Source organism: Peromyscus eremicus, chromosome 6, assembly GCF_949786415.1.
Source record: "Peromyscus eremicus chromosome 6, PerEre_H2_v1, whole genome shotgun sequence".
Classification (NCBI taxonomy): Eukaryota; Metazoa; Chordata; class Mammalia; order Rodentia; family Cricetidae; genus Peromyscus; species Peromyscus eremicus.
In genome coordinates this window covers 94,274,564-94,293,290 of record NC_081421.1, presented here as the reverse complement: position 1 = coordinate 94,293,290, position 18,727 = coordinate 94,274,564, and the positions used below count along the sequence as shown (strand labels likewise).

General features: G+C 42.8%; 1 protein-coding gene across 1 annotated transcript in view; it reads right to left on the bottom strand.

The window, feature by feature from the left end:
- Pde5a (phosphodiesterase 5A) overlaps window positions 1-17,807 on the bottom strand; it is a 139,973-nt gene extending 122,166 nt beyond the window's left edge. Inside the window, exon 1 of the mRNA XM_059266189.1 lies at window positions 17,534-17,807. Coding sequence (XP_059122172.1) covers window positions 17,534-17,655 — 122 coding nt within the window. The 5' untranslated portion in view covers window positions 17,656-17,807. The remainder of the gene's footprint in view (window positions 1-17,533) is intronic.
- Window positions 17,808-18,727: the final 920 nt, after the last annotated feature.

Genomic DNA, 18,727 nt, shown 5'->3' with positions numbered 1-18,727 from the left:
TCTTCGCAGCTTTATTTTTGTGTCCTTTTAGAAACAGAAAATTCCTTGGAAGCTTAGCTAATGGGGTCTTGCCCTCAGGGCCCTCCTCCCTTTATTCCACTTTGAATCAGGCCTTTTTTTAATTTTCTCATCTCTTTCAGTACAAGCCTTGACTCCAACATTAAATTTTCTGGTGTCATGCTTTTCTTCAAACTGTATATTTTGCATTTTTTTTCCTGCTTGTTCTTTTTCACTGTCGACCTGCATAAGAGTGATTACTAATAACCATGCAACAGAGTCAATATTAAGCTGTCTTGAAATCTCCTCCACCAAGGAAATTAATACTTTGCAATTTTTCTCAGGCAGATTTGTAGGACAAAGTTAGGACGTAGCCACATTCCCTGCCAAAATATCACAAGAATGCTTTGAGGTCCAGTTGCTGATATTGTTCCCCTCTGAAACCTGTTGAGCTGGGCCTACACAATCCACACTGCTCTCAGCACTACTGTCTTCCAAATCCCACTAAGATAGCCCATTAAGCCTTGTTTACAGCAACCAAATGCTTTCCTAGTCCAAAGTCCCAAAGTCTTCCACCTTCCTCCAAAAACACACTGTAGTCAGGCCTGTGGAAGCAATAGTCTACACCCTGGTGTCAACTATTCTCTTCGTTAATTTTCTATTGCTCTGGTAAAACACCATGACCAAGCCAACTTATAAAAGAAGGCGTTTAATGTGCAGCTTATGGTTTCAGAGGGTTAGCGTCCATGATGGTAGAGCAATAGAAACACCCGAGACCTCACATCCTGATCTGCAAGTTGGAGGCAGAAAGGCACACTGGGAATGATGCCAGGTCTTTTGAAACCTCAAAGCCTGACCTCATTAGACACACCTCTTTCAACAATCCTCCTAATCCTTTCCAAACAGGTCCACCAACTGGGACCAGGTATTCAAATGTACAACCCCATGGGGTTAATCTCTTTCAAACCACCACGGGGCCATTAATGACATTTTATTTTTCACAACCCTTTATTTGGATCTGTCTAAAGTACTGCAATGAAAACTTAAAGTTAAAAAAATATATAATATGTAGGATTCAAGAAAACTGAATAGAAGATCAACTATTTTGATTTTTCAAACAGCCATCTCACTCTGTACACACGCTGGCCTTGAACTCTTGGTTCTCTTGCCTCAGCTTCACAGTGCTGAGGTAATAGGTTGTGGGTCACTGAAGCCAGACCTGGAGGGTAGTGACAGCAAGGTAAGTCACTTCTACAGCCGAGGATGGTGTATCTCCTTTCCTATCTCTTCCTTGATGCTAGGGGATTTTGAGAAATAGTCAATTACTTTTATTTTTAAAAGTATCAGCCAGGCATGACAGTGCATGCCTTTAGTCCCAGCACTCAGGAGGCAGAGGTGAATCTCTGTGAGTTGGAGGCCAGCCTGGTCTACAAGTTTCAAGACAGCTAGGGTTTCACAGAGAAACCCTGTCTCAAACAACAATGTATCATTTTCTTTAAACCTGGTGAGGAGGACATTAACAATCTTATTTTCTAAACTATGAAAGTAATGTAAGTGTCTGAACCAAATCGATTTTGTGATCTGGTGGTACATCCAGGTCTCCTATTCTTGGCGCTGTAACATAGGAGAACATAGACTTCTCTGGCATATCCATCACTGCCTGCCACGAAGAAGGTATCTCGTTAATTTGAGCAGATTTGAAAGTCAAAACCAAATTTAAACAGCAAAGGCACAGAGAGAATATGATCACTCATGATAACACATTCTCTAATCCTCTACATTGTATCATAACTGATGCCACGCTATAAATATATTAAAAAAATATGAACTCAGAGAACCCAAAGAAAAAGGGTCCTTAAAAAAAATCTAATGAAATCCCATCATGTCTACATTTCTCTGGAAACAGGCCATATTTTATAAATCAAAAGCACTGAACTGAAAAGAATGTATAATGAGTAGACTTGAAAGAATCATCATTATCAGGGTTGAGACTGTAACAGAAAAAAATTACAGGGCACTCAGGAAATATTGGGTTTGTGGAAAATAAAGAATAAAAATAAATAATCATTTTATTGTAAGTGGTATTTTAAATTTAAATTTAACTGGTGTCCTGCATTTCATCTGGCCACTCCAGTCATTATTTTTTTTCCTGAAATTGGTGATGAACAGATAAAGTAAATTTTATGTAGCATACCAATGAGTTGTCAGGCTGCCAGGTTACTAATTTTATCACTTAAAGGCACACAAAGGGCAGCCACACTGATTCTGTTTCTGATAACTAGACCTTTTCAAAGTCCTTGAACTAGTCCATGGTAAAACCAGAGCATAAAATTCCTCTTTTAACCAAGCTTTCTTGTTTTCTTTCAAAACTACATTTATTATGTATTCCACAGGGGGATAACAATCCCCAAACTGAAATACTCTTCTAAAAGGGGAAATTTTAATTGCTAAAAATTTGGGGGATTATAAGTTTTCAGTTTCCAATTCTGAGTTCTAATCTTAGCATTTGTTACTAACAGGATATGTGAGCAATGATAAGTAATTTTCTTCTTTTGAGTTTCAGTTGCATCATCCATAAAACACAAATCAACTATTCCCATCTCTTGTTTTCAGTTTATTTTATTTGTATGGGTGTTCTGTCTGCATGTATGTCTGTGTTCCTGTGGAGGCCAGAAGAGGATGTCGGGTCCTCAGGAACTGGAGTTACAGACAGTTGTGAGCCGCAATATGGGTGCTGGAAATCGAACCTGGATCCCCTGAAAGAGCAGCCAATGCTCTTAACTTCTGAGCCGTCTCTCCAGCCCACCCCACCCCCATCTTCTTTGCAAAGAGTAGAAGACGCACGACTATCTTCGACGGAGTAAAAGGGCAAAAATACAGAAGGAGCGTGAAGGGGATAATTCTAGCTCCAACCTCAGCACTACAGAGGTCAGACACAGGGCTGACATGGGAGGTAAAGCTGAAACACTATAGTTTCTCTAGTGGTCAACGTAGTGCTTTGTAAACGGTTTTTATTAGCGTATATTAATTACATACAATGAGGGGTTTCATTATGACACATTCATAAATCTTATAATGTATTTTGACATTTACCCCCCTTCTTCTCACTCCTGCTAATCCCTTTCTCTTCCTAAGCAGTCAGTCCCTCTTCCCTTGACAGGTATCCGTCCCCTCCCCCCTCCGCCTTCTTCGTGGCCCACTGAGTTGAATTAGCATTGCTTTATAGAAGCTTGAGTGAGGAGTTGTTTATGGGAGCATGGGTACCTCACCAGTGGTTATACCACTGAGGAAAACATCTCTCCCTTTTCAGATAAGCATCAACTACATCGGCAGCCTCAGGGAGGGATGGGGCTTCATGAATCCCTCCCTCCTCGCTAACAGTCCTGTGAAGCTCAGAGCTTGAGTGTAACAGGCATGCCACATCCAAAAAGAAGCATTCCACACCTCTCCCCTCCTCCACCTCTTACATTCTTCTGCCCCCTCATTGCAGAAGCAATGCTCCCTGAGCCTCAGAGGGGATGATCTAGACATCTCATTTAGGGCTCAGCTTTCAATAGTCAGTACTCCCAGGACTCTGGAGGTCAAGTTGTGTAGTGGTAACAACAGCTGCTGTGTTGACAAAATAAGACCCCCACAATAGTCTGTGTTATCCTCTGGGCAGGAGATGGTCTTGGGTCTCACAGTGGAACCTCTTGGTGCTCCTCAACTTCTTCGCTTTTAAACAGGAGGAAATTCTCCTGAGTCCTTCACCCTTGACACAGGATTGATGAGCAAGTGAGATTACAGCATGTATGTGCAAGCAATCCATAACCTCTTCTCTTAAAGTTAAAATTAAATGTAAGCAGAGAAAGCACAGGGGATGTAAGATCACCGAATCTAAGATTTTATATCTCCTGGGTCCCTAGTACCATGCTAATGGAGATGAGGAAATCAGGAAAAGAGCTTCATAAAGCCCAGCCAATTACAAAAGGACAGAATAAGTCCATAGGCGGAGGGACCAGTATGGTTTGGTATCTGCCAGCTACATCCATCAAGTGCTGTCCTTTGCAGAACGTTTCTATTTGAATTTTTTGGTTTTGTTTTTGTTTTCTTTTTGAAGTAGGGTTTAAATTACATAATAAACATCTAGGGCAAAGGGGACAAAAAAATCTACCCTTTTTAAACTCTTTGTTTTTACTATTTGCTGTAAGCACTAATAATTAATAATACATAAGCCTGTCTTTACAAACTGCCCTTTGAACCTGAGAGCAGTCAGCAAGCACAAGGCTTGAAGTCTTTTAGTTGATTTTAACTTTTACGAGGCTGTTAATAAAAAGACAAATACCTAAAAGAAAGCTAGCCGTGAAAATTGATGCCCAAGATCCTCATGTTAACATCCCATCCACATCGTTCCCTCTCCTCACTAAATTATTGTCCAGTCACTCACTTATTTTATTACACGAAGAAATTCTTACCTCATAAGTGAGCTGCATTGTATATCCATTTCAAGTGGGAGAATTTAGTTTTGTTTTCCAGCTTTTACAGTATGTCTTAAAATAACTGAAGAAAACCTGGAAGGACTCAAAATCATTGCTGGCGGCGACTACTCTCAGGTAACATTAATGGTAAATACTGCTTGTGTCTTCAAACTTGTCTACAGTGTTTGGGCTCAGGAGGCACATGCCAAGTACAGGAAACACCAGAAGGTCCATACTAGTTAGGTGAGGAGAAATGGAATCAAACGAAAGTTAATACCAGCAAGCCGTGAGTTCCTGTGTTAAAGGTGACTTAAGTCTTAAATCTCAACTATTTTCAGACCACACATCTAATTGGAAGTATATTATCTAGGGAATATGCTTGGCACCTCTAAATGTTTGTGCAGTGATTTAGTAAAACAATCAGTGCCTTTGAGACATTTTGATTCATGAGACTTCACTGTGCTATTTTTCATGAGGTTGTTGCTGTGTGGATGGAGAGCTGAGGAGCACGTCCCCAAGTTCACAGCTAACCAAGCTCTGGCAGGTGCAGTGCACTCTAGTATCTGAGGCTTGGGTCTTAGAGTACACAGAAGGATGGATCAACTGACTGGTGGTTACAGAAGGTTCAAAGGGATACAGGGAGATGACTAGGAGGTGGGGTGTCATGAGTTTTTACAGTAACTTTAACAGCTACAATTACACACAAGCAGAAATAAAAAAGCCATACATTTCATTTTACACATCTCGTATGCTTCCGTTTAAAAGCATGGATGACAGATTCAATTAACAATTGAACAAATGGTGCCAAACTAGTAATACTTTCTAAAGAATATTTAAATAAATTTAAGTTTGGGGCTAGAAATGTGACTCATTTGGTAGAGTGCATGCCTCCTGTCTTAGTTAGGGTTACTATTGCTGCAATAAAACACCATGACCAAAAGTAACTTGAGGAGGGAAGGGTTATTTTCACTTACACCTCCAGGTTAAAAGTCTATCACTGAGGGAAGTCAGGGCAGGAACCCGGAAGGCAGGAACACAGAGGCAGGAACCCAGAAGTAGGAGCTGAGCAGAAGCAGTGAAGGGGTGCTGTTTACAGGCTTACTGTCCATCATTTGCTCAGCCTGCTTTCTTAGAGCACCCAGGACCACCAGCCCAGGGATGGACCCACCCACACTGAGCTGAGCCCTCCCCCATCAATCACCAATCAAGAAAATGTTCCACAGGCTTGCTCACAGGCCAATTGGATGGGGAAATTTTTTCTAAAATTTCTAAAATAATTCTGGCTTGTGTCAAATTAACATAAAACTAACCAGCACGCCTGACATTCATGAATCCCCAGCAACTGCATAAAACCAAGTTCTAGGGCCCATGTCATCCCAGCTCCCTAGAGGGAGAGGCAGAAGGATCAGAAGTTCAAGGACATCTTTGGCGACACCATGAGGTCAAGGCCACTGTGAGAATAATGAGACCCTGGCTCAAATAAATAAAAGTTTTTAATTTTACATGTTGAGTGTGCCTTGACTCAAATCCTCTTAAGGTTTTACAGATTAGTAATACTTTTTTTTTAATTTTTTTTTTTATTTTTATTTTGCAATACAATTCAGTTCTACATATCAGCCACGGATTCCCTTGTTCTCCCCCCTCCCACCTCCCTCACCTGCCCCCCAGCCCACCCACCCCCATTCCCACCTCCTCCAGGGCAAAGCCTCCCCTGCGGACTGAGATCAACCTGGTAGACTCAGTCCAGGTAGGTCCCGTCCCCTCTTCCCAGGCCAAGCCAAGCGATCCTGCATGGGCCCCAGGTTTCAAACAGCCGACTCATGCAATGAGCACAGGACCCGGTCCCACTGCCTGGATGCCTCCCAAACAGATCAAGCCAATCAACTGTCTCACCCATTCAGAGGGCCTGATCCAGTTGGTGACCCCTCAGCCATTGGTTCATAGTTCATGTGTTTCCATTCGTTTGGCTATTTGTCCCTGTGCTTTATCCAACCTTGGTCTCAACAATTCTCGCTCATATAAACCCTCCTCATTCTTGCTAATTGGACTCCCAGAGATCCACCCGGGGCCTAGCCATGGATCTCTGCATCCAGATCCCTCAGTAGTTGGATGAGGTTTCTAGCATGACAATTAGGGTGTTTGGCCATCCCATCACCAGAGTAGGTCATAATGAAAAATTATATAGCACACATTGTGTTAAAACTAAAACTTCTTATTTTCATTACAGATTATTTTAAACTTAGAATTTATAGTTTGGATTTTTCATTTAACTAGACAGGTTATAGATCCTGACTATTCATGTGTATTTTTTCATGTTTTATTAGAGATAGATATTTCTTCACACAATATATTCTGGTCACATTTCTCCTCCTGCTGATCTTTCCCACTTCCCACCAATCCAAAATCCACACCTTTCCTTTCTCTCTCTCATTAGAATACAAACAGGCACCAATAACAATAACAACAACAACAATAATAATAATATATGAAAACAAACAAGTCAGAACAAGACAAAACAAAAAGAAAAAGCACAGGAAACATACAGGAGCTAAGATAAACATTTGCATACACAGAAATCCCAATAAAAACAAAACTAGAAACCATAATATATAAGAAAAAAATATGAAAAATTTAAAAAAAAAAAAAAGCCAGGATTGTGAGACAAAAATACCACTGAGTTCACTTTGTGTTGGCCATCTTCCACTGAGCATTGGGCCTAATTTATTGGTAGGACACCGGGAAGCAAAATCTCACACATTTCAAATATGATTAGCTACCAAGGAAAACACACACACACACACACACACACACACACACACACACACACACACACAGAGCTATGTCTGTAAGTTGCTCTATGTAGCAGTAATATCACTTTTTATCAAAGTCAAACTGCTTAAATAGCTTCCAATGCCTACTAAATAATCTAGATATCTTGACAGGGAAAAAAATAAAATATTTTGTCTACATTTTATAGAATATTTTTTGGAATCTAGAAATATAAGGAAACAAAAATTTACAAGGCAAAGCAAAATTGTTTTTCTATTACTACTAAAAGGGTAAAATTATTTAGCCGTATATATTAGAAAATATACAATAATTAAACCATAGCAATCAATATTCTATAATGTGGTAATTCTATACCTGAACATATTTTTAAAACTTGATAAAAATGTTATAGGCCATTTGGATATAAAAGTTGGCCATTTTACTTCTTTTTTTTTCTCTTTTTTGTTTTTCCTTTTATTTTACTTCTTATCCAACTGAAGGGAAATACTAAAAGTAGGTTGTTGCCACCCCTGGACCTCAAGGATACCCATGGAACAGTCCCTTGAGCAATAACTTTTGAGAGAGCTTTTCCAGGGTACCTCAAGCAAAACAAAGGAAAAATTTGCAGGTGTGACTAATCCACAGCACTCAAGTACATGTTCATGTTTATAATTATACTATTAAAACGTCATATTTTTGTTCTTTTTAATGTTTTTATCCACCAGTTATATCAATTAATCATTAGTACCTGAATTAGAAAGAGCCTACTAAATCCTCTGACTGGAAAGAATGATTGTATAAAAGTCTCCTAAAATTATTTGTAGGAAAAAAACACAAAAATAACTCCCATAAAAATAATGTTGGCTGTTTTTCCTGCTCTTAGATCCTTATTTTATACAGTTTTAGTTACAGTGTTTGCATAATTTGACCTGGATCCACTACTCAAGTTCGGAAAAATACAAGAATGAAATTGTTTAACTTGAGAAGCTGATGCTGTGTTCTCCTGAGAAGCAACAACTCTTACAGCTGGAGGAGCCTGTTAAAGCTCACCTGTGACCCGGGGCCTGCCCCTGGCCCTCACAGCTCCTGTCTTCATCAACAGCAAAGCCGTGGCCTGTCCCTCAGCCCTTGCAGCTCCTGTCTTCATCAACAGCAAAGCCGTGGCCTGTCCCTCAGCCCTCACAGCTCCTGTCTTCATCAACAGCAAAGCCGTGGCCTGTCCCTCAGCCCTTGCAGCTCCCATCATCAACAGCAAAGCCATGGCCTGTCCCTCAGCCCTCACAGCTCCTGTCTTCATCAACAGCAAAGCCATGGCCTGTCCCTCAGCCCTCACAGCTCCTGTCTTCATCAACAGCAAAGCCGTGGCCTGTCCCTCAGCCCTTGCAGCTCCCGTCATCAACAGCAAAGCCGTGGCCTGTCCCTCAGCCTTCACAGCTCCAGTCTTCATCAACAGCAAAGCTGGGAGCAAAACCTGAGAGCCTAATTCCTACTCCAGTTACCACCTTGCTGGAGCCTTACACAATCCCAAATAAGGCTCCTTCAAACCATTACTAAAAAGCCATCTAAAAATGAAGGACACTTGAGGTTTTTTTAAGTCGCTATTGTGTTGTTCTGAATGACTATCGATGTTTATGATCAAATTTTAGGTGTTATTAATTCTCAATGTGAAAGTTATAAACTAGGAAAACAAAGCAAAACACTAACTACTAAGAGAAACCACAGGGAACACACATGCTTTCCTTTAACTGTCTTGAGAACTCTCTAAGTCCATCAACTCTAATTTACAGAGTCCGTAAACAACATACCTAGAGTCATTCTCTCAGAAAGATGGATTAGGAATCGACACCTAAACTTGTCACACGTAAGGCTCCCAATTTCCACAAACAGAAACGCATTTCAAAGGGTTTAAAACAGTGGCTCCAAACTGAGTAGTGGTGCCAGTCCTGGGGGAAATCTGGAAATGTGTGGGAACAGATTTGATTTCACAATCTTGGGGGTATTCTTGGCATTAGAAAGGCTTCTGGCATCAAAAGCCTGGGGCCTGAGGATGTAATTCATCCTGCAATTTGACAGATAGCGTCTCAGAGCAAAACACATCCCAGTCAAATCCCAGCCTATACTTTGGGGAAACACTTTAAGTGAATAAAAGATTAGCTGGCTCTAAGGACGGTAAAGGAAACAGGAGATTTGAGGCCCAGCACACCCTCCATAACCTCTACCCTGACAATCCATGCTTCTCTTGGGTTTGACATGTCAATGAAACAAGCATGCTCCCTAAAGTTCTTCGGTTCCCAAGTGTTCTCCTCTGGGAGAAACTTACCGAGGCCAGATACAGAGAGAATGCAGAAATGCTTCCTGCAGTCTGACGCTCAGTTCTTCCAAGTTGGGAGGGTCACTCTGGTTTGTATTCTTCCTGGCATTCCTATTTGCATGTAGGAATGATATCACTTAAATGAAAACCTAAAATCTGAAAGAAAGCTTAGGAACTGAAACCTACACGCTAAGTAAGTCTAATGATGGGTTTGCAGTTTCAAAAGAGGAGAAACGCCGCTAAGTGGGCATTTATCAACCCCAAGTCTTAAGAGCTCAATGCAGGTGTATTTTGAAGAACTGTGCATTTCTATAAAAGTTCTTTAGTTTGGTTATTTTCAAAGGGCCATAATTAAAACATAAAAATGTGAAAGAAGTATGTCATAAATGATTGGAATCACCAACATATTTACCAAGTATTGCCCTTCAGTTTTAATGGGAAAGTAAATTTAATATGCAATCAGACTTTTGTCCCACATGAAAAATGAAATCCAAAAGTGAGTGTGTGTGCTATAGGACTAAAAGGTGCATGAATGTTCCAAGTGCCAGTGGGAGAAGTGAGCTGTTGTGAGGCCACATGGAAAAGGCCTGACGGCCATGTTGTACTGCTCACCGACACAGTTGGGGCCATAATGACTCTGCAAGGGGCATTTAATGAATGCAGCCCATTTGCGTTTGATTGTAGTTTTATCATTCTGTCCATAATTAACTTAAAATTACAATATACAAAATACAATACAAATACAATTTAGGATTGCAGTTGCATAAATGTTGTAACTACAATTAAATTATATCTATTTATATTGAGTTTATTTTACTTTTAAGTTCCATATTCAGCTACATATTGAAATGAAAAGAACTCAACCATGGATGTGCTGGTGACTCACACCTATGATCCCAGTGCTCAGAAGGCTGAAGCAGGAAGGTTATGAGGAATCTGAAGCTACATAGAGAGTTCTAGAACAGCCTGCAGCACAGAGTAAGGCTCTGTCCAAAAGAAAAAGGCGCGGGGGAGTCAACGCCAGATATGGTACCTGGCATCCTGGGTCTGTCCACATTACTCTGACAATCCCCTTACCTCTGTCTCCTCCCCTCCCCACAACCCTGTCCATAAAGGAACATGCAGACCGTGTGTCTCCCTGCACTACTAAAGTAGTCAGACTTCTCTACTCTCTCGGATTAGTCCAGAGACGGCAAATGACCCAAGTAAGGGTGAAGTAGTGTGGGGAGCACAGCCAAGACCAAGAAGGTTCCCCTTTAACAGCAGAAGTTTAAGACTCATCAGAGAGGAATTCTGCCAGCACACGAAGAAAGCATGCAGGAAAATAAAGCTGAAGTTCAAGGCCAAAAGACAGATAAGTGGGCGAGGAAAGATAGACAGGCACATGAACAGACAGAATCTTAACAAGATCATCTGATCAGGGGAACTCACAACTAATCCCATCCCTGGGCATTCCAATTGACAGTCAGTTTTATATGGGGTCAGGGAGGGTTTGGTCATTTGTGAACAAAAGCTCTCTAACTGTTTTACCAGACATCAGAAGGAAAGCCTTTATTTAACAGGGGTGGGGTTTTGTTTTATCTTTTGTTTGATTTGTGCTGGGGATTGATCCCAAGGGTATATTGCTTAAATTTAAGACATTGAATTACATAACTATAAAGTTCATTCTCTGCTCCACCAATCCCTCTGTGTATGTATCTGAGGGTTTAATTATTTTATTAGTTCAAAGGATTAGGATATTTTCTTACATAGGAATTCAACAGAGAATACAGATGGTGACTATATATATATGTGTGTGTGTGTGTGTGTGTGTGTGTGTGTGTATAAATTATCATTAAAATAGCAAATGACAGTCATTTTCCTCCAAAGCTTAAGCACTCCCCACACACACACACACACCCCAAAAAACACACACACTTCTCTATTCAGAGAAGTCATTTTATAAAAATGACAATCCTTCCTTCTCCCAAATAAAGAAGATAATAAGAATGGCACATAATAATTCAAAGAGGAAAAAAGAAAAAGAAGGAAAAGAAGAAGGAGGAGCAGAAAGAAAAAAGCTGAGCAATGGTGGTGCACACCTTCAGTTCCATCAGGGAGACAGAGGCAAGCAGATCTCTGAGCTCTGAGTTCTAAGCCAGCCTGGTCTACAGAGTAAGTTCCAGGACAGCTGGGGCTAGACAGAGAAACCCTGTCTCAGAAAAAGAAAAAGAAAAAAAATAATTCAAACAGTATGTTCATTACAAACTCAAACCCAGAGAAACGGACATATTTTTTAAAGATTTTCAAACATTTTTTAGGATATTTGTCTATTCGTTAACATGATTCTTAGAAACTTAACTAACACTCAATTTGTTTTGCCTACCTTAAATATTTGATTGGAAATAATTGCAAGTTCTACCATTCATTGAAAATGAATAAAGTCCTTACATTATAAAAATAAACAAGTAAGTAAATAAATAATGATACAATTTAAAGCAAAATGAGAATGACAAGTCAGCAAATGAGATTATAGAGCTAAATATCGAATGAAGGAGTCATGCACATGGAGAGACGCTCTGGTTTTACTCTTACATATGCAGCTCACAGGCACTTACTCCTGAGAACCTGACATCAAAGTTGCTCCCCAGTCACACTGACGGCTGAAACACAGGTCAACCTGGACCCACATCTGTGCCTCCAAACTAACGTTACAGGAAGTCTTGTCAAGTCCACAGCTCATCTGCACACTAACTTCAGAAATTAAGCATTTTCAACTCTGAATGACCAATCAACTCACTGATTTATTTAATTGTCCCACGGCTTACTAAAGAATTTTTCATGCTAGGAAGAGGCTTTTCTCCTACATTCAGCCCTGAAAACAACAACAAAAACAAATGTAACTCAAAAACCACAATTGAAAGTTTAATAAATTATGTTTGGGCTAGAAGCAAATAAATACTACCCTGTTCTGTTTAGTCTTTTCCATTACAGAGGAAATCATTCTGGAGCATTATTAGAACATCCAAGGCAGAGTGAGCAAAGCTGTAATTTGTGCTTACAGATACAATGGAAGGGGTGCATCTTAGTAAAACACATTGTTTGCCACTGAGAAGAGCGAGTGAGCAACTGTATACAGGTTTCTAAAGTTTATCTGAAAAGAAATGATGTAAGAGAACAGAGATCACCTGTGTAGGTGGAACTATTTAAAAGACAGCTCGGGGCTGATTGTATACACAGCTCACAGTAAGGACACTAGCTTGTCTATGGAACTGAATTTACAGATACAACCCCTAACACCATGAAAGAATAACTCTTGTTGCCTAGAACATGCGAAACACCAATGTTTCCTAATCTTGAAATACTGTGGACATGATGTCATGAAAATATTGACAGTTCCTATAGATTTTTCAGATCACAAACTGGGAAAAAAAAAAACTAAATTTTACAAGCTTATTTAAGTTTACATTGTAACATGGAAATCATTTTATTTCAAGATAGCCATCTATGACTAATAGTGCATAAAACATACACACTTTTACAAATCTTGATCATGTAGTTTAGGCTCTAAGAAGGATATAGAACTCTGAAATGAAAACATTACAGAGAAGAGGGTAGTGGGAAACAGCTGTTGTCTCAGGGGCTTCTGTGGATTCTTCCAGGCAGGAAGAATTGAAGCCTATCAGAATGTATCCATGAGGCTGGAGGGCAACACGGACATATAGAACACAAGACAACACAGGAAAATTGGCCGTTACTTTATGAGAATTACTGCTATAAACAGATAAACACACACACAATCACACTCAGACTGGGCAAAAGCTCTGAAGAATTTATTATTTTCAACACCATTGCCTTAAAAATATGCTTAGTAAATATTTGTTTGAACCCTGGGAAACAGTTTCTATTCCTATGTAATTACAGAAACAGTAAGTTTTAAGAAAGGATAGCAATATTTATTTTACATCCTCCATCTAAGGTTAATGAATGTACCTTACAAATAAAAATGTTACATCTTTTAGAAATGAAAAGAGAGCCAGGCATCATGGCCCATGCCCATAACACCAGTTATTTAAGTATTTGGAAAGCTGAGGTAGATTCAGCCTGGGCTACAGTGTGAGTTCAAAACCAAGGGACAACTTAATGAGCCCTTATCTCAGAGTAACCATTTTGAGTGCTGGGTATCATGTAGCTCAGTTGGCAGAACACTTGCCTTGCATACGGAAGGCCATAATTAATCCCCACCACTGCACCAGAAAGAACAGACACAGAAAGTCAAGGAGAGGACCCGAAGAATCCCAAATGCAGGACCTAGACACACGACTAAGCCAGCACAGCTCTGTGGTGTCAAGTCTGTCACAGGAGGCGACAAGAACTGGTAAAACTTCTGTTTCTGGACTTTGATCCGACCTGCCATAAAACTTGTCCTCACTTAAATCTCCTGTTTCCACTGTATGCCAAATATTCTCAGGCTTTTGCCTGGCAAACAAAGCAATAAATTTCAACCATCTCACCCCTTCAGTACTAAAGGACTTAAAACATCACCCACAATCATAGACCTGATTAGTAACTAATGAAAGGTAACACTACTGAAATATGCTGTCAAGAATAACAACAGCTGCTGAGTGGCTTTAGCACCCAGAAGGCTTTCTCTGTAAATGTCTGCACATTAAAGCCTCAGTCCTGCCTGGAGGGATCCCAATTGTTTAGGTAGTGAGGGTGGAGGTGCCCATTAGCAGTTTACTAGAAAAACATAGTGAATTTTCATGCCAATAGACTATGTTACAACTTGTTCAACTTTCCCACTCAAATTCATATAAATGATTTGTGACCATTAAAAGGCACCCCTCCATTCCTTTGCTGGAGAATATAGGCATGCATACTGCATGTAGCTATGTATTTGAAGATAATTTTAAGAAAACAAAACAAAACAAAAACCTTGACAGCATAACTGCTATCAAGGTCAAGCAAGATTAACAGGTGTCTGAAAAATCAGGCATGCTAGAATTTTCATTATGTTGAGGGACCATGCTTAGATGCAGACAATCGGGTCGAGGGATAGGAGAGTATATCATACATTTGTGTCAAGTGACCACAGTTAATAAATGCAGAAACATTTCTATCAGTAAGCCTGATTTCTGCCGCAGATAGGCATTCTAAATGAATCTAGATTGATTTTAAACATTTCAATGTTCCACATGCCTGTCTGTTAGAACTATTGTTTCATGGATTACCCTGAATCACATACATTGTTTACATATACACATATATTTTATACTTACAAAGCACAACAAAATGATGTAGCCTTCTAGTTTAAAAGGAACTGTGCTGTGAAGTTACAATGTATACAATAAATTTTTATCTCAACAGTGTGAACCACATTAACCCTAGTAGGCTTTTTTTAAAAAATAATAATAATAATAATAATAATAATAATAAAGAATAACCAACTGGTGTCCAACTTCCTATTCGTATATTAAAAAGCCTTCAGCTAATATCACCAGCAAAAAGCCAAACTTCAATTCCACAAAGAACGCCCACAGGCTACACAAAAATTCCTAGAGTATTATTCTTCATGTTAATAACCTTCTGAACTTCTAAAACTGAAGGCCTAAGCTATTTTAAAATATTTTACACTTTCATTTTCCAAGTTTTACACTTAAGAACACACACACACACAGTACACATACACACACACACACACACACACACACACACACACACACACACACAGAGTATATGCACCAAATAATGCCCTAACTAGAAAAAAAATCTTTTGGAGTCTGAGACTATCTAAATTTTACAGTTAGCATTGTAATTAGATTTTAATGGTATTCTACTTGAGAGAAAAAAGTAATAATAAATGTATCGAATGCCTATCTATACTTTTAAATACAATGTTGTTACACTTTCAAGGTTTTTGGAACGTTTTGATAGTCTTCTCGCCTAGGACTAGTCAAAAACCTCAGTAAGCCAAAGTTTGTCTTCAAAGCAGAGAGGGGAAACAAAGAATGGGACGTTTTTGTTGTATTTTTAGACAAGCTGCTTTATTCTTTCAGCTATTAACAACCTATCTAAAGGACACCTCCAAAGCATTCTTTAAAACTCAGCCCTGCTCTCTAGCCCCTCCCCATTTCCTGTGCTCTAATTCAAAGGGAGCAGAGGGTGAGAATGTGAAGAGAAAGGACACCGGGGACAGATGGTCTCAGGGTAGCTAGTGACCCTTGGAAACTGTTGGTTGGTTCACAGCAATCGATAATTCTAGCTCGAGATGGTCTGCCTTGATGCCTCTGCTCAAACACCCAAGTAACGTTTTAAAAAGAAACCGCTCTCCCTTCAGAGGTATCATCTGACCGCTCTAAGCTCAGAGTTTGAAGGGAAAAAAAAGCACAATCCGCCCGGGAAATGAAAGGAGGGCTGGGTACTCAGAGCCTATTTGGGCTCACCGGGAGAGATGGCTCAGCCATTAAAGGATAGGCTCAGGAGCAAAACGCCCAAACTCTCCAGAAGTGACTCGGTGGGAAAAGAGAAAACTGACCCCCAAACAGTAGTACCTCGGGGAAAAAAAGCAAGGAGAGACACAAAATCACACCGCCCATCTACCAAGCGGCTTAATCCCCCGGGGCAGGTGTGCTGGGTGCCACCGCCAACCCTGGCGACTCCCGCACCCCTCCCCAGGCAAAGTGGCCAGCGGGATGTTGAAGGAAGTACCTCGTTTTGTCTCCAAAGGGCAACATAGCAAACGTGGGACGCTCCTTTCCCAACTCCTCGGAAGGTGGACTCGGGAGCCTCTGGGGGCCGGAGGAGCTCCCTGGGGGCCCGGCTGGCTCCCCTAAGGCCCCCGCCGCCGCCTCTTCGCTGCGGGTCGCCGGCTGCGGACCCCGCGTGGCGTCGCCCCCTGGCGGGCAGCGCCGGGCCGGGTGGCGGCCGCGCACAGGCGAGTCCCCGCCGGCTCCTCCACCATCCCCGCCCGGCGAGAGTCGCCCTCCCGGCTCGGGCGGCCAGCACCAGCTGCTCGACGGCCGTTGCCCCAAGGCGCCGGTGGCGGGGCTCCAGCCCCTTCTCCAAAGCAGAGCTGGTTAGTTCAGCCCCGGTCGGCGCGCGGGAGGCAAGAGCGCGCGCGCGCGGGCTTCGAGGCGACTCCTCGAGCTTTGGGGGACCCGCCCGCCACGCACTCCGCTCCACCCTCTCGTCCCTCAGTTCCACTCTCCAGCCTGCGCGCGCCCCGACTGTCCCTGCTTGCAATCGGCTCCGGGGAGGACGGGCTCCCTCCTCCCCGCCCTCCGCGGCGGCCTCCCGGCGCTTGGCTCGCGACCAGGAAGAGCTGGCCTCTGGGGTGCCCGGGGCCCCCGGAGCCCCGAGTCCGCCCCAGCCGCCTCCCTCCCCACACCCCCCGCCCTTTGTGTGCGCGCAGCAAAGCTCCTCGAAGAACCTCCTCGCGGCGCTGCAGCCTGCGGCGGGATGATCAGGGGACTATCGGGGGCCAAAGGCGATAGCCCTCCTTAGGGCGACCCCAGGCACGCTGTTGCTCCGCTTCCCGGTGGCCCGGTCCGGACCCCCGGCTTCCCCGCCCCGCCAGGGTCAGAGCTAGAGGGGCAGGGGAGGAGCGCGGCCACAGGGACGCGCCTGCAACGGTGCTTCCGGAGCCGCTGGGAAGGGGATTCTGGCTTGTTTTGGTTTTGCTAAACCGGTTTAGGGGGAAACCGAGAGGGCAGAGGGGCCTGGAGGAAGGCCCGTGAGCGTGCGTGAAAGTAATCTTGCTCCGGGGCCGGGTATACATCTTTGTTTTTAACTTCGTGGGCAAGTCGTATCTAAACCGACGCCTCAGTTTTCAACGGTGCTCGCTCTAAGTCGAGGGCTCCAGTTCGCACTGGGACCGAGAAGCTGCTTCGGAAGCAAAGGACCTGGGAACCGGGATTGTTTAATGTTGAACCAAGGGGGAAATTCAATGGGGAAGAAAGATCAGCCCTAGGTCATGCTCCATGTCCCTGGCCGTGTCCTTTGTGGCTCCTCTTCTTACCTGGTGGCTTTTCTAACAAAGTAAGAGAAGGTAAAGTCCCGGTGATCATCCAGCCACGCTTCCACCCAGTCCTGGTCCCGCTGCTGCTTCGGCCGCGCGGAGCTGGGGCCGGCTCGTTCCATGTTGTGTGCCGGGCGTCTCGGTGGCTCCCGGGTGCAGGATTTCCACCCGGCCCGGTCCCTCTCTCGGAGGAGCGGGACTGTGCTCGAGACCCTCCCCTTTTGCCTTGCTTCTGGCCGGCAGTCCTCCTGCAAAGCCGTAGAGACGCTGGCCAGCCTCCCAGCCCGCCCTGCCCCGCCCCTCCAGGTCCCCGAGGTTCCCAGGTGGCGAGTGCTCTCCTTGGGGTCCCTCAGAGACCGGCTTTCTGCATCTGCCGCGGGACTGACTGGCAAGCTCTCCGGAAGCCAAGTGGCCCGGACTAGGAGGAATCCAGATGGCCCGCTGGGGTGCGCTGTGGGCCGAGACAGCGTCCCTGTGACTGCAAAGGTGACAGTGGGTGGGTTTGCCTTGCCCAACTCTAGGAAGGGAAAGATCACATTGAGGACCCATCCCAAGTCCAGAAGGAAGGAGGCAGGCTTGAGTCACTAGAGAATGTTAAACTGGGCGTTTTTCCTCTTTCTTAGTAGTACAGTGACAGTCCCACCTTACTTTTCTTCATGAAGCAGCTCCTGGTGGAGAGAGGACCCAGAACCCATCTCCCTCACAGGGGCCCTCCCAATGACTCCAAGCACTCCTACCACAGACCCCAGAGGCTAGGGAGAGAACTGAGGCATAAAAGATTAGGAGAAACCTGCAGCTCTAGGATGGTGTAGCTTCCAACAAAACCACACCCGTCCTTAATGCTAGTATCAGCTGTGACTATATGTAGTGTATATATATATGTATAATGAGTCATTGACTCATTATACCAAAGACTCTCCTTTTGAAAGCGCAAGATTGTGGATGGGCACAGGACATAAAAATGATAACCACTTGTCCTTGCCTGTGAGTTCTGAAAATAAAAATACCACTGCACGATTATGCTGACTACAGAATACTAACACTAGTCACCCATGTTACAACTGAGAACGCCCAATTAGCCTAATTTAAAATTTATTCATTTATATTTAACTAGCATCAATACCTCAAAAATAGTATTGTCTTGTGTTTCTATGGCTGTGACAAAACACCATGATCAAAGCAATACGTGGTAAG